The sequence below is a fragment of the Zophobas morio genome, unplaced genomic scaffold (assembly GCF_036711695.1).
Source record: "Zophobas morio isolate AGI-343-1 ecotype UQ-CSIRO unplaced genomic scaffold, CSIRO_AGI_Zmor_V1 ptg000002l, whole genome shotgun sequence".
Taxonomy (NCBI): Eukaryota; Metazoa; Arthropoda; class Insecta; order Coleoptera; family Tenebrionidae; genus Zophobas; species Zophobas morio.
This window is the reverse complement of record NW_026972107.1, coordinates 1856019-1879134: the sequence shown is the minus strand read 5'-3', so window position 1 is coordinate 1879134 and position 23116 is coordinate 1856019. Positions and strand designations below refer to the sequence as shown.

Sequence of the window (23116 nt, the reverse complement as noted above, 5' to 3'; positions counted from 1 at the left end):
CAACAAATTTAAATTTAAATAAAGCGAAATATGTAAATCGCGTTCTGCGCATTAACAAAACCCGCAATGTTAAAATACCCAAAAGCTGCCAAACTTTCCACAAAGCCAATCAAAACAAACCGATTATAGGGGCAATTCTGAATCAAAGTTGTTAAATTTAAAGGGTGTTAAATTGCAAATTTCCATAGTAACGAGTTAAATCCGTAAATCTGATTGGCTGTTTATTTTTTAACAACCTTTAAATTTTAACGGGTTTGATTCAGAATTGGGCCTTATAACTAATAAACTCTATTTTTAACGTAAGAAATCTATAAAGTTGACAGACGTCCGTATTTCATGATAATTAATTACCCGACCCGTTATAATTTACAAACTGAGCGTTTTATAAATACAATCCGAGTCATTATTAACTTGAATCCGAATTTTTACCGAGATGACTAATTAATCCGTTTCTCGAGTCGTTATGGTTTGATTATTTGGACCCAATTACGCTGGACGTGATGTTTATTCACACTTCTTTTGTGGGTTGCGAAAACAAAATCCAGTCATGTTTGGACGATTAGTGTGACGAAAAAGTGCAACTAATGACGTATCGATCCAGCGACCCCCTTCATCCATTTTCGGTTGTCATGATGAAGCATTCAAGCAAAGAGGGTCGGGGAACAGGAAAATGGGATGAAAGGGAACGAGATGCACGGGTGGATTTTTTGTCAAGTTGGCGGTATTGATTTTGTGCGAGTGTAATTTTTTGCAAAAATACTAACGGTTTATTTTGTTTACGTATCGAGTTTGTTGAGGATGATTATTAAGTGCGTTTAAAAGTGTCCGTGAGGTTTTAATTGCTGTAAAAAACGGTAATTATTGCTGTTAAATACGGCGTTATTTCCCAGTTGGAAGTTAATAATGGAGGAAGAAAGAAACGAAAGTGGTGTAGTTGTAGCCCCGAATGTCTGTAGTAACGATTGATGGCAGATAATTATATATATTTTGTCGATACTTTGAGTCTAATAGGGTGTAATTTGTATCGTTGTACCGTTTGTTTTGCTGTGCATTTTTTTCTTTATTTAATCGTGTTTTTGTATTTGGTGTTTGTATTTGACAGGATAGGTTAACAAGCTACCGTTCTAGGTGGCGCTGACGCACGCTGTGACAGTCAAACGATCTCTAAAAATAGTTACAAAAACGTGTTAACAACCAATGACGAATCATATTTTTACATATAAAAAAAACAAATGTCGGCTAAGTAATCCAACATAGCTAATTATGCCGTAATCTCGAAGCATTTTTTGTGAAATATCACCCGGTTATGGAACCAAGTAACTTGTTTATTCGGCAAAGGCAACTACTGAAATTTGCTGTTCCTACTAATTTGAACCCCCTGAATGCGAATTTGAGTTTAGAATTGACCAAAGGAACGTCTTGAATTTTTTTGATAATTTATTCCACCCAAAATGTCACTTGCTTGGACTAAAAAACTCCAAGGAATCACATGGTATAAACCGTAAACCGAGTCTCCTGAGTACGAATTTGCCTTCAGAATTTACCGACGGAGCTTCGTGAATGTTTTTATTTTTTTTGTATGTCGCTACTTATAAAGAAATGGCATCGTCCGCTTTATTGGTCTCCGAACCACGAACGACTGACTTGTCGGGCGTAAAAAACAGTTAAACGAGACTAAAAAATTCCAAGGAATCAAATGGTATAAACCGGAAAACGGATACTTCAATGATTTTTGAAATGGAGAGTCCGCAATCTCGGAAAATATTTTTTGAAATATTTCGCGATTTTGGATCTACATAACTTTCTCATTCCACAGCAGTTTTCTGTATCCACTAATGTGAACCCACTAAATATGAATCCACAGTCAGAATTTACTGATGGAGCTTCCTGATTTTTTTTTATTTTCTTATTTTTTTTATGTAGATAAACCGAAAGAGTCACTTTTTGGGACTAAAAACTCTTGGAATCTTGGAAAATATTTTTTGATATGTATATTTCGCGATTGTGGATCTAAATACGTAACTTTCTTATTCTATAACAGGGACTCAAAAAAATTTGCTGGACTTACTACAAAAATTTACTATGGTTTAAGTTTCTTGTTGTCGAAATAAGTACACATATTAAGAAAACAAAAGGCAAAATGTAGCCCCACCCACCCGCCCTATCTCTATTGTGTGTGTGTTGTGACGAATTTTTCATTCGTTGTCAGATCGAGGGGCGGGGCTTAATTGCGAGATCCATATTTGTCCTCAAAAGACTATGCTTTAAGTTTCTTGTTCTAAAAAGACGACTACGTTTAGTAAGAAACAAAAAAAAAATATAAGCCCCGCCCACCCGCCCTATCTCAATTGTGATGATTTATTTTTAATGGTTTAAAGGCAAAGGAACGGAATATGTAAGACATGTTTTTGAGTATCGTTTTATTCAAAGATACTACATATGTATATTAAAAAAAATAAAAGCCAAAGATTAAGCCCCACCCATAAGAAGTTTTCATTCGTTGGCAGACCTAGGGACGGAGCCTAATTGCAAAATCCGTATTTCATTACAAAAATATACCATTTTTAACCGTGTTTTAAGTTTTCTAAGAATAAAAAAAATCATTAGAATTGAGATGGGGTGGGCGGGTGGGGATTATATTTTGCCTTTTTTTCTTAATGTACATATTCTTTGAACAACACGATACTCAAAAACATGTTTTTAATTTCTTGTAAAGACATAAGTATTTTGCAGTTAAACTCCGCCTCCTTGACTCACGGCGAGTAAAAAAATTCATCACAATTAAGATAGGGCGGGTGGGCGGGCTTACATTTTGTCCTTTTGTTTTAAGATATGTAGACTTCTTTTCACAACATGAAACTTAGAACATGTTTAAAATATATAATTTGTACAAGGAAACATCGAAAAAATAGTCGGTCCGTGATTTCGAAAAATAATTTTTGAAAAATTTCGCGATTTTGAATCTACATAACTTTCTTATTCCACAACGGGAGCTCCTAAAATTCGCTGTACCCACTAATGTGAACCTACTAAATACGAATTTACAGTCAGAATTTACTGATGGAGCTTCCTGACTTTTTTTTTTCTTATTCTTTTTTGTGTAGATACACCGAAAGAGTCATTTTTTGGGACTAAAAACTCTTGGAATCTTGGAGAATATTTTTTGATATATATATTTCGCGATTGTGGATCTAAATACGTAACATTCTTATTCTACAACAGGGACTCAAAAAATTTGCTGGACTTACTACAAAAATTTACTATGGCTTAAGTTTCTTGTTGTCGAAATAAGTCTACACATATTAAGAAAACAAAAGGCAAAATGTTACCCCACCCACCCTATCTCAATTGTGACGATTTTTTTTTATTCGTCGTGAGCCAAGAGGGCGGAGCTTCACTGCAAAATCCTTATTTCTCTACGAAAAATTAAAAATATTTTTGAGTATCGTGTTGTTCGAAGAATACTATGTATATTAAGAAAAAAATAAAGCCAAAGATTAGGCTCCACCCATACCCGCCCCGATCTCAATTCTCAATTGTGACGAATTTTTCATTCGTTGTCAGATCGAGGGGCGGGGCTTAATCCATATTTGTCCACAAGAGTTTGCCATTTTAAACATGCTTTAAGTTTCTTGTTCTAAAAAGACGACTACGTATATTAAGATACAAAGCAAAATATAAGCCCCGCCCACCCGCCCTGTCTAAATTGTGATGATTTTTTTTTTAATCGTTGAGAGCCAAAGGAACGGAATATAATTGCAAAATCCTTATTATTTTTTTATAGGAAATTACCATTACTTGTACTTGTAAAATTATTACTAAAAACTCTTGGAATCTTGGAGAATATTTTTTGATATATATATTTCGCGATTGTGGATCTAAATACGTAACTTTCTTATTCTACAACAGGGAGTCAAAAAATTTGCTGGACTTACTACAAAAATTTACCATGGTTTAAGTTTCTTGTTGTCGAAATGAATCTACACATATTAAGAAAACAAAAGGCAAAATGTCTTCCCGCCCACCCGCCCTATCTTAATTTTGATGATTTTTTTTATTCGTCGTGAGCCAAGAGGGCGGAGCTTCACTGCAAAATCTTTATTTCTCTACGAGAGATTAAAAACATTTTTGAGTATGGTGTTGTTTAAAGAATACTATGTATATTAAGAAAAAAATAAAGCCAAAGATTAGGCTCCACCCATACCCGCCCCGATCTCAATTCTCAATTGTGACGAATTTTTCATTCGTTGTCAGATCGAGGGGCGGGGCTTAATCCATATTTGTCCACAAGAGTTTGCCATTTTAAACATGCTTTAAGTTTCTTGTTCTAAAAAGACGACTACGTATATTAAGAAACAAAGCAAAATATAAGCCCCGCCCACCCGCCCTATCTCAATTGTGATGATTTTTTTTATTAATCGTCGAGAGCCAAAGGAACGGAATATAATTGCAAAATCCTTATTATTTCTCTACAAGAAATTACCATGTAAGACATATTTTTGAGTATCGTTTTAATCAAAGATACTACATATGTATATTAAGAAAAAATGAAAGCCAGAGATTAAGCCCCACCCATATCTGCCCTGATCTAAAGAGTAAAGAAGTTTTTATTCGTTGGCATACCTAGGGGCGGAGCCTAATTGCAAAATCCGTATTTCGTTACAAAAATATACCATGTTTAACCGTGTAAGTTTTCTAAGAATAAAAAGAATCATTACAATTGAGATCAGGTGGGTGGGCGGGGATTATATTTTGCCTTTTTTTCTTACTTCACATATTCTTTGAACAACACGATACTCAAAAACATGTTTTTAATTTCTTGTAAAGAAATAAGTTTTTTGCAGTTAAACTCCGCCTCCTTGGCTCACGGCGAATAAAAAAATCATCACAATTGAGACAGGGCGGGTGGGCGGGCTTACATTTTGTCTTTTTGTTTTAAGATATGTAGACTTCTTTTCACAACATGAAACTTAAAACATGTTTAAAATGGAAAATTTGTATAAGGAAACATCGAAAAAATAGTCGGTCCGTGATCTCGAAAAATAATTTTTGAAAAATTTCGCGATTTTGGATCTATATACCTGTCTTATTATACAACGCAGATTCCTAAAATTTGCTGTACTCTCTAACTTGACCTTTCTGAATATGAATCTGCATTTAAAATCTTCCGATCGAGTTTTTTATATTTTTTTTTTTTATTTTTTTTATGTCGCTACTTAGCGAAAATGACATCATCCCATTTATTGGTCTCTCAGCCACAAACATCCAACTTATCGGGCCCAAAGAGTTACTTGTCGAGACTAAAAAACTTCAACGAATCAAATGGTATAAACCCGAAAACGGATACTTCAATCGTTTTGAAATAGCGAGTCCGTAATCTCGAAAAATATTTTTTGAGATATTTCGCCAATGTGGATCTACGTAATTTTCTTATTATAGAACGAGGACTTTTGAAATTTGCCGTACTCACTAATTTGAACCTCCTGAATACGAATCTGCATTCAGAATTTACCGACAGAGCTTCCAAATTTTTTTTAATTTTTTTTGTATGTCGCTACCTATAGAAAAATGGCATCGTCCAATTTATTGGTCTCTCAACCACGAACGGCTGATTTATCCGGTCAAAGAGTCACTTGTTGGGATTTAAAAACCCCAAGGATTCAAATGATGTAAACCAGAAAACAGAAACGTTATTCGTTTTGAAATAGTCGGTCCGTGATCTCCAAAAAATAATTTTTGAAAAATTTCGCCATTTTGGATCTACATAACTTTCTTATTCTACAAAGCAGATTCCTGAAATGTGCTGTACTCACTAACTTGAACTTCCTGAATATGAATCTGCACTTAAAATTTTCCAATCGAGTTTCTTATTATTTTTTTTTATGTTATTACATATTTGTGAAATAACTCGCGATTTTGGATCTATATAACTTTCTTATTCCACAACGGGGACTCCTAAAATTTGCTGTACCCACTAATGTGAACTTACTAAATACGAATCTATATTCAGAATTTACTGATGGAGCTTCCTGATTTTTTTTTTATTTTCTTACTTTTTTTATGTAGATACAACGAAAGAGTCATTTTTTGGGACTAAAAACTCTTGGAATCTTGGAAAATATTTTTTGATATATATATTTCGCGATTGTGGATCTAAATACGTAACTTTCTTTTTCTACAACAGGGACTCAAAAAATTTGCTGGCCTTACTACAAAATTTTACTATGGTTTAAGTTTCTTGTTGTCGAAATAAGTCTACACATATTAAGAAAACAAAGAACAAAATGTCAGCCCACCCACCCGCCCTATCTCGATTGTGATGATTTTTTTTTTATTCGTCGTGAGCCAGAAGGGCGGAGCTTCACTGCAAAATCCTTATTTCTCTACGAGAAATTAAAAACATTTTTGAGTAACGTGTTGTTCAAAGAATACTAAGTATATTAAGAAAAGAATAAAGCCAAAGATTAGGCTCCACCCATACCCGCCCCGATCTCAATTCTCAATTGTGACGAAATTTTCATTCGTTGTCAGATCGAGGGGCGGGGCTTAATCCATATTTGTCCACAAGAGTTTGCCATTTTAAACATGCTTTAACTTTCTTGTTCTAAAAAGACGACTACGTATATTAAGAAACAAAGAAAAATATAAGCCCCGCCCACCCGCCCTATCTCAATTGTGATGATTTTTTCTTTAATCGTCGAGAGCCATGTAAGACATGTTTTTGAGTATCGTTTTATTCAAAGATATTACATATGTATATTAAGAAAAAACGAAAACCAAAGATTAAGCCCCACCCATATCTGCCCTGATCTAAAGAATAAAGAAGTTTTCATTCGTTGGCAGACCTAGGGGCGGGGCCTAATTGCAAAATCCGTGTTTCATTACAAAAATATACCATTTTTAACCGTGTTTTAAGTTTTCTAAGAAAACAAAAATCATTACAATTGAGATGGGGTGGGTGGGTGGGGATTATATTTTGCCTTTTTTTCTTAATGTATATATTCTTTGAACAACACGATACTCAACAACATGTTTTTAATTTCTTGTAAAGAAATAAGTATTTTGCAGTGAAACTCCGCCTCCTTGGCTCACGGCGAAGAAAAAAATTCATCACAGAGATAGGGCGGGTGGGCGGGCTCACATTTTGCTTTTTTGTTTTAAGATATGTAGGCTTCTTTTCACAACGTAAGACTTAAAACATGTTTAAAATGGAAAATTTGTATAAGGAAACATCGAAAAAATAGTCGGTCCGTGATCTCGAAAAATAATTTTTGAAAAATTTCGCGATTTTGGATCTACATATTTTTGTTATTCTACAACGCAGATTCCTAAAATTTGCTGTACTCACTGACTTGAACTTCCTGAATACGAATCTGCATTCAAAATTTTCAGATCGAGTTTTCTATTATTTTTTTTTTATTTTCTTTTATGTCGCTACTTAGAGAAAACGACATCATCCCCTTTATTGGTCTCTCAGCCACAAACGACCAACTTATCGGGCCCAAAGAGTTACTTGTCGAGACTAAAAAGCTTCAACGAATCAAATGGTATAAACCCGAAAACGGATACTTCAATCGTTTTGAAATAGTGAGCCCGTAATCTGGAAAAATATTTTTTGAAATATTTCGCCAATTTGGATCTACGTAATTTTCTTATTATAGCACGAGGACTTTTGAAATTTGCTGTACTCACTAATTTGAACTTCCTGAATACGAATCTGCATTCAGAATTTACCGACAGAGCTTCCAATTTTTTTTTTAATTTTTTTTGTCGCTACCTATAGAAAAATGGCATCGTCCAATTTATTGGTCACTCAACCACGAACGGCTGATTTATTCGGTCAAAGAGTCACTTGGTGGGATTTAAAAACCCCAAGGAATCAAATGATGTAAACCAGAAAACGGATACTTCATTCGTTTTGAAATAGTCGGTCCGTGATCTCGAAAAATAATTTTTGAAAAATTTCGCGAATTTGGATCTACATAACTTTCTTATTCTACAACGCAGATTCATAAAATTTGCTGCACTCACTAACTTGAACTTCCTGAATTTGAATCTGCATTTAAAATTTTTCGATCGAGTTTTTTATTATTTTTAAAAATTTTTTTTATGTCGCTACTTAGAGAAAACGGCATCATCCCTTTTATTGGTCTCTCAGCCACAAATGACCAACTTATCGGGGCCAAAGAGTTACTTGTCGAGACTAAAAAACTTCAACGAATCAAATGGTATAAACCCGAAAACGGATACTTCAATCGTTTTGAAATAGTGAGTCCGTAATCTCGAAAAATATTTTTTGAAATATTTCGCCAATGTGGATCTACGTAATTTTCTTATTATAGAACGAGGACTTTTGAAATTTGCCGTACTCAGTAATTTAAACCTCCTGAATACGAATCTGCATTCAGAATTTACCGACAGAGCTTCCAAATTTTTTTTAATTTTTTTTGTATGTCGCTACCTATAGAAAAATGGCATCGTCCAATTTATTGGTCTCTCAACCACGAACGGCTGATTTATCCGATCAAAGAGTCACTTGTTGGGATTTAAAAACCCCAAGGAATCAAATGATGTAAACCAGAAAACGGATACTTCATTCGTTTTGCAATAGTCGGTCCGTGATCTCGAAAAATAATTTTTGAAAAATTTCGCGAATTTGGATCTACATAACTTTCTTATTCTACAACGCAGATTCATAAAATTTGCGGCACTCACTAACTTGAACTTCCTGAATTTGAATCTGCATTTAAAATTTTTCGATCGAGTTTTTTATTATTTTTAAAAATTTTTTTTATGTCGCTACTTAGAGAAAACGGCATCATCCCTTTTATTGGTCTCTCAGCCACAAATGACCAACTTATCGGGGCCAAAGAGTTACTTGTCGAGACTAAAAAACTTCAACGAATCAAATGGTATAAACCCGAAAACGGATACTTCAATCGTTTTGAAATAGTGAGTCCGTAATCTCGAAAAATATTTTTTGCAATATTTCGCCAATGTGGATCTACGTAATTTTCTTATTATAGAACGAGGACTTTTGAAATTTGCTATACTCAGTAATTTGAACCTCCTGAATACGAATCCGCGTTCAGAATTTACCGAGAGAGCTTCCAAATTTTTTTTTAATTTTTTTTGTATGTCGCTACCTAGAAAAATGGCATCGTCCAATTTATTGGTCTCTCAACCACGAACGGCTGATTTATCCGGTCAAAGAGTCACTTGTTGGGATTTAAAAACCCCAAGAAATCAAATGATGTAAACCAGAAAACGGAAACTTTATTCGTTTTGAAATAGTGGGTCCGTGATCTCGAAAAATAATTTTTGAAAAATTTCGCGATTTTGGATCTACATAACTTTCTTATTCTACAACGCAGATTCCTAAAATTTGTTGTACTCACTAACTTGAACTTTCTGAATTTGAATCTGCATTTAAAATTTTTCGATCGAGTTTTTTATTATTTTTTTTTTAATTTTAATGTCGCTACTTAGAGAAAACGACATCATCCCCTTTATTCGACTCTCAGCCACAAACAACCAACTTATCTGGCCCAAAGAGTTACTTATCGAGACTAAAAAACTTCAACGAATCAAATGGTATAAACCCGAAAACGGATACTTCAATCGTTTTGAAATAGTGAGTCCGTAATCTCGAAAAATATTTTTTGCAATATTTCGCCAATGTGGATCTACGTAATTTTCTTATTATAGAACGAGGACTTTTGAAATTTGCTATACTCACTAATTTGAACCTCCTGAATACGAATCTGCGTTCAGAATTTACCGACAGAGCTTCCAAATTTTTTTAAAATTTTTTTTGTATGTCGCTACCTAGAAAAATGGCATCGTCCAATTTATTGGTCTCTCAACCACGAACGGCTGATTTATCCGGTCAAAGAGTCACTTGGTGGGATTTAAAAACTCCAAGGAATCAAATGAGGTAAACTAGAAAATCTCGAAAAATAATTTTTGAAAAATTTTGCGATTTTGAGTCTACATAACATTTTTCTTCTACAACGCAGATTCCTAAAATTTGCTGTACTCTCTAACTTGAACTTCCTGAATATGAATCTGCACCTAAAATTTTCCGATCGAGTTTCTTATTATTTTTTTTATGTTATTGTTTGTGAAATACCTCGCAATTGTGGATTACGTATGTTTCTTATTCGAAAATGGGAACTCCTGAAATTTGGTGTACTTTCTGATTTGAACGTGCTGAATACAAATCCAGGTTTAGAATGGACTAACAAAGCTTGTTAAGTCCTGCAGTATGCACTCATTCGGTGTTCAAAGTTTGTTCTCCTGCTGCTATCTTCGTCAAGTCCTGAATATTCCACAAGGCGCGATATTATCTGGAGTCTCGTTGGCTTTACAGTAATCACATTTTCCCGTTTAAACCCAACTAGTAATACGTTATTAAATCTTCGTTCCAAGTATAAATCGAATTTCCTGACATATTTGTTTTATAGTTAATGGTTCCGTGATCTTTTGTCATAATATTATTTCTGTCGTCCAAGAACTAAATGTCAACTTCCTCCATCCATCATGCGTATCTAAAGACAGTCATCGTCACAGCGGAAATCCAAACCCTTCATTCGTAATAGCCTTTACTTCACTGAAGGAAACACGTAGAAAATTCCCGTTCCATAAAAAATCGCTACACCTGTTATCACCCACTCCCACCCCAATGAAGCTTTTCGCCCGCTTAATTATGCAACCTCTTCTGAAATCATCTCCATCGTCCCATCTCCAACCGGTCTGACCTCGGTGGGTGTACCTTTGACACGGCCACACTCCTAAAAACACTCCATTTACAACGACAAAAACTCATCCCGTGGACTTTTTGTCAGTTCTCCACTTTTCGTGATTGTGTCCAACATGTCCGTTTTAAGCAAGATTTTTGCGATTTTAATGTGTTTTGTGGCGTTTTCGGAATGCAGAGTGTGTCCTACCATCGATATCAGGAACCATCCGCACAATTTACGGGTTCTTCGGGGCTGCACGCGAATCGAGGGCCACCTCAAGATCGTGCTGATCGAGCGAGCGGAGGCCTACACGGATTTCGAGCACATTTTTCCCGAGTTGAGGGAGATCCGGGACTATTTGTTGCTGTTTAGGGTGATGCAGCTGGACACTCTGGGGAGGATGTTCCCGAACTTGAGGTCCATCGGTGGGGAGAATTTGTTCCACGGGTTCGCGCTGGTGGTGTACGATATGGAGCATCTGCAGGAGGTATGTGGAGAATTTTTGGAAGAGTCTTGTTGAGTTTGAGTGGGTTTCTGCGGACATTAGATGCGACATATTTCTAGATAAACATTTAAATGAGCTGAATAACTGGTTCCGTTTATGCAAAATTCGATAGGTGCAAGTGGTGTTATTCGACTTAGACCCATTAATAAACTTTTTTTAACAGCGAATTCCAAAACGAGCTCGTCGACGTTGCAAAAACTCTTCCCGGAGCTTAAAGTTCGCGTCATAAAACCCAAAGACTATAAAACATCCTTGTAACAAAGTAATTTAATGCTGCAACATCGGACGTTGAACTAAAGCCGGTAGCTGTTTCCATGCAACTACCGTATTTGTAACTTTTTCCACGAAAAGTCTCTCCGCTGCAGTCACCAATAAAAGTGTTCCCAGAGGTGTCGACCTGCAGACGAACGTAACACAAAATTTTTCTTCGGTGTCACGAAAGCAAGGGTTTTCAACTCACCTCTGGGAGGTATCATTTATTTGCGGTTTATTTGAAGAGTTTTTGCCAGTTAATGAGCGCTCCAAAAAGGAGATACCGTTTCAGTAGTTAATAAGGCTTGAAATCCTCCAGACCTAAAAAATGTGCCTTATTAAGTAGCTCTAATCGGCTTAGAAACGAATTTAATTTTTTGCGTGGTGTAGCGTTCGAGGAAAGCGGGTACAAGTAGTCTCGAAGTAAACGGTGTTTAATTTAAAAAAAATGTTAAAAGTTTGCTTATTATTTTGCTTCTGAAACGCACTGAAAAAACGTATTGGAAAAATTCAAATTACAGACTGCTAGGTGAAAGAGAAGGCAGTGTGTGTATGGAATAAATTCGTTGCTTTTTTATTACGTTTTTAACGATCACGACGTTTGATTATTTTTTTCGTATTCAAATGGGCGTATTCTGAGCGAGTTCTTATCGTTAGAGGATCGGCACTGTTCAAAGGCGACTAATGATTTGCACCTTTTCCAGCCAACGGGTCTAAAAAGCGTTTCAGTGCGACATTTCAATGAACGATATTAAAGAAAGCGTGGAGAGTTTATGTTCATACTGTTTAATTTGGCTAGAGAGTCAAAGGCGATTTTAGCATTAAAGTCACGCGACCGATTTTATTTAAAAAAATATAAAGAGGTTTTTCGAATCTAGAGAGCCATTAAAACAGTCAATGTCATTTTTCTAAAAATAGTCAGATATGAAAAATAAAAAAAAATCTTATTTACTTATATAGGCGATTCTGGAAAAGTGATTGGAATTTTCGAAAAAATGAGGCTTGGACGTTGAAATCTAAATTTTTGTAAAAATCGAAAACAAAATCTGTTTCCAGAAATGTAGCATGTTTGTGGTCCCGGAATAAGATTTTAGAAATATCAGGTCTGAAATTCAATTTTCAAAATATTAATTAATACTTTGTTGGGTGATTCTGGAAAAAAAGGCTGTTTATGGTTCAAAGGTAAGATTTTAGAAATATTCTTTCTGAAATTATTGTTTGTTTAATCCAAAAAATTTGCATTCCTATTTCGGCGATTCTGGAAAAGTGGTAGAAATTTTACAAAAAAATCTCTAAATAATTCTCAAAGGTGATCGAAAAAAGGTCGAACTGTCCAAAAAGAGGGAGTACCGAAAATTTCAGCTTTTGAAAAAGTTGCCTAAAAATTCACAAAACTCTGATATGGTCCAAAAGTACAATTTTAGAAATATTTGTTCTAAAACTCTTTTCTTGTTTTTAAATCTGAGGGATATAACTTCGGTAGACGGTTCTGGAAAAGTAGTAAGAGTTTTTGAAACAATAGAGCAAAAAGTCAATTTTTGGAAGTTAAATTGTACAAAAAGATTTCTTTGGATCATTTTCGAAAAAAGTACTTGCTAAAATAAGATTGATTTTGGCAAATGACCAACCCTCCAAGAAAATAAAGGGCGGGGAGGGTGGGCGGGGCTAGTACTTTCTAAGATAAGACTGAGTGACAAATCATGATTATGATTTGACTTTTTCGATTTTTTAGTGTTTCGAATTTTATTTTCCAACCTTTCGGTTTTTGCAGTTTTTCATTTCTTCAATTTTTCGATTTGCAGTTTTTTAGTTTTCAGTATTCAAATTTTCAATTTTCGATATTTTAACTTGTGAATTTTTGATTTTTAAATTTCTCGTTTCTTCAATTTTGCGATATTTTTAAAAAGTTAAACTAAGCCCCGCCCACCCACCCATTCTATATTCTTTTTTTTTTCTTCTCAAATAAGAAATAAATCTTACAGCAAAGAGTATAACTTTGTGCACAGATTCAATTAGTTTCTACTGCCACTTGAGAAAAGAACATAATTATTAAGCTCCACCCACTCACCCCGTCTCCATTTCAGTGATTGACTTTATCCAGTAAGAATGAAAGGTGGATTTTGTACCGAACAGAAATAAAATTAGTCCTTAGAATGAGAAGAGCGCGGGTGGGCGGGGCTAGTACCTACTTGTTAAGATAAGACTGATTTTGGCCAATAGCATGCTTTCGAAGAAAATACAGGGCGGGTGGGCGGGCCTAGTACCTGCTAAAATAAGATTGATTTTGGCAGATGATATATCCTCTAAGAAAACAAAGGGCGGGGCTAGTACTTGCTAAGATAAGACTGATTTTGGCAAATGGCATACTTTCTAAGAAAATAGAGGGTGGGTGGGCGGGCCTAGAACCTGCTAAAATAAGATTGATTTTGGCAAATCATGATTATAATTTGACTTCGATTTTTCCAAATATTCCATTTTTCGTTTTTTCGAAAGAGTATTGAAAATTGAGGTGCTGAAAAAGTTGTCTGAAAATCCACAAAAAATTCTAATATATTTTTATGATTATTATCTTTCTTTAATCCAAAAAATGTCCATATTTATTTCGGCGATTTTGGAAAAGTGATAGAAAGTTTCGAAGAAATGAGGCCGAAAGTAACTTCTGGACGTTGAAATCTAAAAAAAAAAATTTAAACAGTAATTGTCGAAGGTGATCGGAGAAAGGTCGAACTTTCCAAAAAGAGGCAATACTGAAAATTTCAGTTTCTTAAAAAATTAAGTACCTATATAATAAGTATCGACCAGCTACGAAAAATATAGCATAATAAATTTTTAATCAAAATATATTTGCTCATCCCCCCTAAAAATTGATGACGTCATCTCAACATTTTGCCGGATAAATCCTATCTAAAATGTGCAGAGGGTGACTCAAAAAAAATAATGAATGCGTGAGTTTATTTTATTGATTTAATATGGAACTGCAAAACCGAATGCTTTGAAATCTTGGAGATGTTTTACAAAGTTATCATAAACATGGTAAAATATTTTTTTAATTTGCTTATACAGGGTATCTTAGAAAAATTAACGACTGAATTGTTAAAAAATAAATATTCAATCATATTTAGGAATTTATCTCGTTACTACGGTTTTTACAATTTAATCCGGGCAAAATCAGTCTTATCTTAGCAAGTGCTAGCCCCGCCCACCCGCCCCTATTTTCTCCAGGTTTGTCATTTGCCAAAATAAGTTTTACTTTTGCAAGTACTAGCCCCACCCACTTGCCCTATATTTTCTCAAAGGCTATGGCGTTTGCCAAAATCAGTTTTATCTGAGAAAGTGCTAGTACCGCCCACCCACCCCTATTTTCTCACAGGGTAGGTCTCTAGGACAGTTCTAGCAAATAGTACCCTGTGAGAAAATAAAGTGCGGGTAGTTGGGGCTAGTACTTGCTAACATAAGTCTTATTTTGGCAAATGACATATTCCCTGAGAAAATAGGGGCGGGTGGGCGGGGCTAGTACTTGGTAAGACAAGACTGATTTTGGCAAATAACATATCCTATGAGTAGGACGGGCCTAATATTTGTTAAGATAAAACTGACTTTGCTCCTATTAATCTTGCAAAAACTTGTGAAATTTAAAGGTGTTAAATTGCAAATTTCCATATTAACGAGTTAAATTCCTAAATCTACCCGAAAAAGTTTTTACAAGTTTTATATGGACAAAATCCGTCTTATCTTAGCAAGTGCTAGCCCCGTCCACTCGCCCTCTATTTTCTTAGAGAGTATGCCATTTGCCAAAATAAGTTTTACCTTTGGAAGTACTAGCTCCACGTATCCGCCCTCTATTTTCCCAGACAGTATGGCATTTGCCAAAATCAGTCTTATCTTAGCAAGTACTAGCCCCGCCCACCCGCCCTCTAGTTTCTTAGAAGGAATAGCGTTTGCCAAAATCAGTCTTATCTGAGCAAGTGCTAGCCCCGCCCACCCGCCCTTATTTTCTTACAGGATAGCTCTCTAGGATAGCTCTAGCAAGTACTACCCTTTGAGAAAATAAAGGGCGGGTGGGTGGGGTTAGTACTTGCTAACATAACTCTTATTTTGGCAAATAACTATCCCCTGAGCAAATAGGGGCGGGTGGGCGGGGCTAGTACTTGGTAAGATAAGACTGATTTTGGCAGATGACATATCTTCTAAGAGAATAGGGGTGGGTGGGTGGGTCTAGTACTTGGCAAGATAAGACTGATTTTGGCAAATGACATATCCTCTGAGAAAATAGGGGGAGGGTGGGCGGGCCAAGTATTTGTTAAGATAAAACTAACTTTGCCCCTATTAATCTTGTAAAAAATTGTGAAATTTAAATGTGTTAAATTCCAATTTTCCATATTAACGTGTTAAATTCCTAAATCTACCCGAAATGTACAAAATATGAAGAGTCTATACTTGTGATTTATTTTTAATAGTTATATAATTAGTATTTTTTTTAATTTGCTTATACATATGTCTCAGAAAAGTTAATGACTGAGTTAAAAAATAAAAATCAGATTTAGGAATTTGTCTCGTTACTTTGGAAATATGCAATTTAACGCTTTTTAAATTTTACAAGTTTTTACAAGTTTAATAAGGGCAAAATCAGTCTTATCTCAGCAAGTCCTAGCCCCGCCCACCCGCCCGCTATTTTCTCAGAGTTTGTTATTTGCCAAAATCAGTCGTATCTTAGCAAGTACTAGCCCCGCCCACCCGCCCGCTATTTTCTCAGAAGGAATAGCGTTTGCCAAAATCAGTCTTATCTGAGCAAGTGCTAGCCCCACCCACCCGCCCCTATTTTCTCACCGGATGGCTGTCTAGGATAGTTCTAGCAGGTACTACCCTCTGAGAAAATAAAGGGCGGGTGGGTGGGGCTAGTACTTGATAACAAGTCTTATTTTGGCAAATCATATATCCTCTGAGTAAATAGAGGGCGGGTGAGCGGGACTAGTAATTGGTAAGATAAGACTGATTTTGGCAAATAATGTATTCTCTGAGAAAAACGTGGGCGGGTGGGCGGGCCTAGTATTTGTTAAGATAAAACTGATTTTGCCCCTATTAATTTTGTAAAAACTTGTGAAATTTAAACGTGTTAAATTGCAAATTTCCATAGTAACTAGTAAAATTCCTAAATCAACCCGAAATGTGCAAAGTATGATGAGTTTTTACCTGTGATTGATTATTGCATTAATATTTTTAGAGTTGTTTATACTGGTGGCTCAAAAAAAATAATGGTGTCAATTTATGTTTTGCCTTTTTTTTCTTAATATACGTAGTCATCTTTTGAAAAGAAGAAACTTAAAACATCTTTAAAATGGTTAATTTTGTACACTAATATGGATTTTGCAATTAAGCTCCGCCCTTGGATCTGACAATGAATAAAAAATTCGTCATAATATGCTTGACAGATAGAAAGCATTTTATTTTGCACATTCCCAATTCAATTTACTCAGCAAAATTGTAATAGATAATGTCATCAAACTTTGGGGGAGAAAAAAGAACAAATATTTTTGCTTCTAGTTTTACTGCCTTTGTATTTGGCGTACTCTGGCCCCATAACCTGTTGGGCTTTCGGATTTTAGTTTTAATGAAAAAAAAAAACGCATCTCCTGAAACCTTGTTCTAAAGCTAGGTTCCAGAAACGTCATATTTGTACTGTGCGTGTGGTTGCCGACCATCATACTCGGGATATTTTTGATGAAGATTATGTTGTGTAGAAACTGTCTACCAGAGAACGCTGGTTGACATTAAAATATTGAAACCAGAGTTAAAAAAAGGCACTGTATTATAATATAAAAAGAAAATACTAAAAAACTGCAGTAATTGTTTTTAATTCTTAGTAAAAAAACTAAAATTCTTGTAAAATCTTACATTTTTTATTTTAAATTATTTAATAATTCTTTGAAAAGTGTCATCAGAGTTTTTTCTTGTGGAGAAGTAAGTTTTGCCACTAAGTTCCACCCATTTGACTCACGACGAATAGAAAAATCATCAGAATTGAGATAGGGCGAGTGGGCGGGCCTTACATTTTGCCTCTTTTTAAAACATGTTTACAATTGCAGTTTTTTGTAGACAAATATGGATTTTGCAATTAAGCTCCGCCCCTTGATCTGACAACGAATGAAAAATTTCTCACAATACGTTTGACTTTTAAAGAAGAAAAGAATCGACGACAGATAGAAAGCGCATTATTTTCCTCTTTTTAATCAAACGTATTGTGATAAATTTTTGATTCGTTGTCAGATCGAGGGGCGGAGCTTAATTGCAAAATCCATATTTGTCTACAAAAACTTACAATTTTAAACGCGTTTTAAGTTTCTTCTTGCGAAAAATGATTACATGTATTAAGAAAAAAAGGCAAAATATAAACCGCGCCCACCCACCCTACCTCAATTGTGATGATTTTTGTATTCGTCGTGAGCCAAAGGGGCGGAGTTTTGGTGGCAAAATCCTTACTTCTCCACAAGAAAAAACTCGATAACACCACAACGACGTAGTGATTCCCAAATGTATTGTATATTTCATTGGATGACTCTAGAAAGTTCTGGAAAAATGGTAAGATTTTTCGTTAATTCAATACAGTAATAGGTCCGGGATCATCAAGGTCAAAATCGGGATTTCTATCTGAACTGTCAAAAGTTATTTTAGGGTGGATTGTACTCATGTGTCACCAATTTATCTAAAACGCCAAAGAAAATATCACTTACTTTGAAAACAATACGTCAATAAAATATAATCTATACTAACAACAAACGACGATTACTTATCTAGCACGGGATAGTTTAACATTGACCTGTTGCGTGTGTTGAGCTGGAAAAAACAATCATGTACATAATTAAATTCGTCAAAAAAGAACTCGATTTGGCACCACAATCTTCCATCAATAGGACATACGAAATGATGCTCTTCACCATTGTTGTAGAGTTTGCCTCGTACGGCCACCGTCAAGCTCAAAATAACCTTCAACCGTCTAGAAAACTGTAAACTTTTCCATTTTAATTGCACATCCAGATGCGATCATTTGCAAGTAAATAGATCTCTTAATTAATTCTACATCTAAACCTGTTATTCTTGCGGTGATATTCGATGTGCAAAGAACCTTCTAGCTGTACTGCCTTCATTTGTTGACCAATAATCTCGTTTTACAACACCTAACCATTTTTAAAATCGTTTCGGATTTAGAGTTTCTGTTTGCATTGAACGTATGTTCTGGCGATGGTGCCGACTTTTTTTAAAATCAGGTTTACGACCTATGCGAGCAGATTTCGTGTACCTGATCCAGCACGGAAAGACGATTAACCGAATTTAAGATCTTCCAAACTATTGTGTCCGAATTACCGTTACGAGAAGTTGTTTGAATTGAAGTAGAACAAACTTTTCCGTCAATCAATAGCGCGATTAATTGGTGTTGAGCAGCTATGTTAATTCGATATTTAATCTCTTTGTTCAACTCTGACCCGATCTCAAAAACAAAACAACAAAAAAATTCGCTAAACGCTACAACTGGAAGTCGAAAATGTTTGTACTGAATAATACGCGATCCTAGTTGACGCGAGTTTAAAGGTTGACATTTGACACAACACATGCCAACATTTCGCAACGGATTCTTCAGATAACGCCCGAAAATGAGCAAATAATCCTCAGGTGACACTCTATTTCCGGAAAATACCAACCATCCAATTAAATTCACACCAGGATAATCTCGCTTCCGCTTTGACGTTTCGTAATCCAATTAAATCCCTCACGATACAATCCTCAAGTGCATCTATTTACTCCTTATCAGGATCGAAAACGACGAGTCGACAACAGCTTCCAGCTCGCTCCCAAAGCAAACAAAATACCACAAAGTCGCAATTCGCCCATATCCAGCACATGCAACCCATAAAACGCGCATCCTTGTATCTCGAAGAGGCAATCATAACTCATGAACCGCAAATTAACGCCAATCGGAGCGAGATAAAAATATTTTCGTTCGTTATTAGATGATCGGGTGACGTCAGGACAAATATGTGCAAACAGTCTTAACTTTCGATAAGCGCTGCGAATATTTTATCGTTTTTTCGACATCGACTTCCGTTTGCTTTGGATGACGCAACTCGTCGGGGAAAATACCCCTAAATTGCGTCGTTCGGCGTGGAAAATTAGACGAAAGTGCGGGAGCGGCGTAAACAAAACGCTGAGTTTTCAGGTTTCAGCAATAAGGTTGTTGTGGATCGAGTGTGTTTTTATTGCGACGCATGATTGCGTGTAGGTAAATGCGGGGTTGGCCGGCACGAGGACGGGAATTGAATTAGTTCCTGGGGGATGAGTCTTTAAGGGATGGGGTTGCCGGTCGAGGCCGGGGTCCTTGGAGCTTGATTACGGGGTGTCGGAGAAGAGGGATTCAGATTTCACAAAACAATATTAAGTTCAGGTATTTCACCGGTTTCTACTGATTTGGGTTTGGCGATCACAGAAGAGTTAACTTGGTTTGGTTTTTTGGCAATGGCGTTTGCCAAAATCAGTCTTACCTGAGCAAGTACTAACCCCGCCCACCCACCCCTGTTTTCTCAGAGGATGTCATTTGCCAAAATAAGACTTACCTTAGCAAGTACTATCCTCTGAGAAAATAGGGTCGGGTGGGCGGGCCTAGTACTTGATAAGATAAAACTGACTTTGGCAAATGACATATCCTTTGAGAAAATAGGGGGCGGGTGGGCGGGGCTAGTATTTGTTAAGATAAAACTGATTTTGCCCCCATTAATCTTGTAAAAGCTTGTGAAATTTAAATGTTAAATTGCAAATTTCCATAGTAACGAGCTAAATACTTAAATCTACCCGAAATGTGCAAAATATGATGAGTTTCTACTTGTGATTTATCATTGCATTAATGTTTTTTAGATTTGCTTATACAGGGGGCTCAAAAAAATTAATTAACGTGCCAATTTATTTTTTTGAGTTGTAATGATGGACACCTGTTTCGTCCATAATTAATATTTTTTGTGAAATATCTTCCGGTTGTGAAACTAAACAACTTTTTTATTCGGTAACGGGGAGTCTTGAAATTTGTGATACCAACTATGTAATTTGAACTTCCAGAATGTAAGTAAATATGGTTTTAGAATTGAGCAAAGGAATTTTTTCAATGTTTTTGATCAAAAATTTTAAAAATCGAAAAATTGAAAAACCGAAAAATCGAAATCCGAAAAATCGTAAAATGAAAAGATCGAGCCATGGAAACACCAAAAAATCTAAACATTACAATGTTCAAAAGTTGGACAATCCAGAGAGTGAAAAGTTTCCAAAACAGATATGTTGAAAAATCGAGAAATCTAATAATCGAAAAGCCGAAAAATTTTAAATTTCGAAAAACGAGATGTCAAGAAATTCAATAAAAAAAATTGTAAAATTGAAAAAATCAAAAATTAAGAAATTCGAAAAATTGACAAATTGAAATATCGAAAAATCGAAAAACCTAAATTCTAAAAAATTTAAAAATTCAAAAATCTAAAATATCAAAAACGAAAAATTGACACACTAAGAAGTCAAAAAATCGAAAAACTGAGAAATCGTGAATCTGAAATTAAAAAAGCGCAAAAATTGGAAAATTGGAAAATTAAAAATCGAAAACTGAATTGACGAAAAATTGGGAAATCGAGAAATTGGAACATTGAAACATAAAAAAAATTGAAAGAATAAAATCAGAAAAGTCGAAAAATCCAAAAAACCGAGAAATATTGAAATATTATCAAAAAGTGAAACATCGAGAAATCGAAATATCAAAAGTTCGAAACATCGAGAAATGAGAAAGTCCGAGAAACAGAAAAATCGAAAAATTGAGAAATCGAAATAGGTCAAAATCGAAAAATCTGATAGTTACAAATGGAAACATTTAAAAATAAAAAACTATAAATTGGCGAATTGAAAAAGCGATAAATCGAAGAATTGAAAGAACGAGAAATCGAATAATCGGAAAATTAATATCGAAAAATTGAAAAATCAAAAACCTCAAATTAGAAAAATCGCGAAACATTGAAAAGTCAAGAAATCAAGTAATGGGAAAATCAGAACGTCAGTTAAATGGGAATTAGAGAAATCGAAAAATTGAAAAGATTAAAAAAACAAAAATCGAAAAATCAAAAATTTTAAAAATCGAAAAATTAAAATATTCAAAAACTGAACAATCCAGAGAGACTGAAAAGTTCCCAAAATTGAAATGTTGAAAAATAGAGAAATCGAAAACTCCAAACATCGAGAAGTCTAAAAATCGAAGTCCAAAAATGTTAAATATTGAAAAACGAGATGCCAAGAAATCGAATAAAAAAAATCCTATAGTTGAAAAATTGAAAAATCAAAAAATAAAAATTTCGAAAAATCAACAAATTGACATATGGGAAAAAATAAAATTGAAAAATTGACCAATTAAGAATTCGAAAAATTGGAAGAACAAAAATCGAAATGAGCAAAAATTGAAAAATCGAATACTCACAAATTGAAAATGTTAAAATAAAAAAACGATAAATCGACGAATTGAAAAAACGAGAAATCGAATAAAAATTAATTTCGAAAAACTGAATAATTAAAAACCTCAAAGTCAAAAAATCGCGAAACATTAAAAAGTCAAGAAATCAAGTAATGGTAAAATCAAAAAATCAGTTAATTGGGAATTAGAGACATCGAAAAATTCAAAAATTTAAAAACCAAAAAAAATTAAAATATCCAAAAATTGAACAACCCAGAGACTGAAAAGCTCCTAAAATTGAAATGTTGAAAAATTGAGAAATCGACAACTTTAAAAATCGAGAAATCTAAAAATCGAAGTCGAAAAATTGAGAAATCAAAAATTAAAAAATTCGAAAAATTGACAAATTGAAATATCAAAAAATTGAAAAACCTGAAGTTTAAAAAACTGGAAAATTCAAAAATCTAAAATATGAAAAACGAAAAATCGAAAAACCGAAAAATTGAGAATCTGAAATTAAAAAAATCGCAAAAATTGGAAAATTAAAGAATCGAAGAACTGAAAAATCGATCTATTGAAAAATTCCAAAACTGAACTGACGAAAAATTGGGAAATCGAGAAATTGAAAAATTGAAACATCAAAAAATTGAAAGAACAAAACCAGAAAAGACGAAAAATCGAAAACCGAGAAACAACATCAAAAGATCGAAAAATCGAGAAATGGGAAAGTCCGAGAAGGAGAAAAATCGAAAAATTGACAAATCGAAAGAGGCCAAAATCGAAAACTTAGAATTAAAAATTGTAAATTAAAAAAAAACTGAACTGTCGAAAAATCGGGAAATCAAGAAATTGAAAAATCGAAACATGGAAAACTTTAAAAAATGAGAAATGTAAAAATCGAAGTTGAAAAAATTTTAAATTTCGAAAAACGAGATTTCAAGAAATGATTAAAAAATCCTAAAGTCGAAAAATTGAAAAATCAAAAATTAAAAATTTCGAAAAATTGACAAATTGAAATATCGAAAAACCTGAAATTTAAAAAACTGAAAAATTCAAAAATCTAAAATATAAAAAACGAAAAATTGAAAAATTAAGAAGTCGAAAAACCGAGAAATCGAGAATCTGAAATTAAAAAATTCACAAAAATTGGAAAAT

General features: G+C 34.5%; 1 protein-coding gene across 2 annotated transcripts in view; it reads left to right on the top strand.

The window, feature by feature from the left end:
* Positions 1 to 23116, top strand: part of LOC135123946 (insulin-like receptor) — a 73979-nt gene that overhangs the window by 8230 nt on the left and 42633 nt on the right. The window contains exon 1 of one of the 2 annotated variants that reach the window (XM_064048817.1): positions 10861 to 11229. The exons of the other annotated variant lie outside the window; for it this stretch is intronic. Coding sequence (XP_063904887.1) covers positions 10876 to 11229 — 354 coding nt within the window. The 5' untranslated portion in view covers positions 10861 to 10875. Of the gene's footprint in view, positions 1 to 10860; positions 11230 to 23116 lie in introns of those variants that run through there. 2 annotated transcript variants of the gene reach the window in all.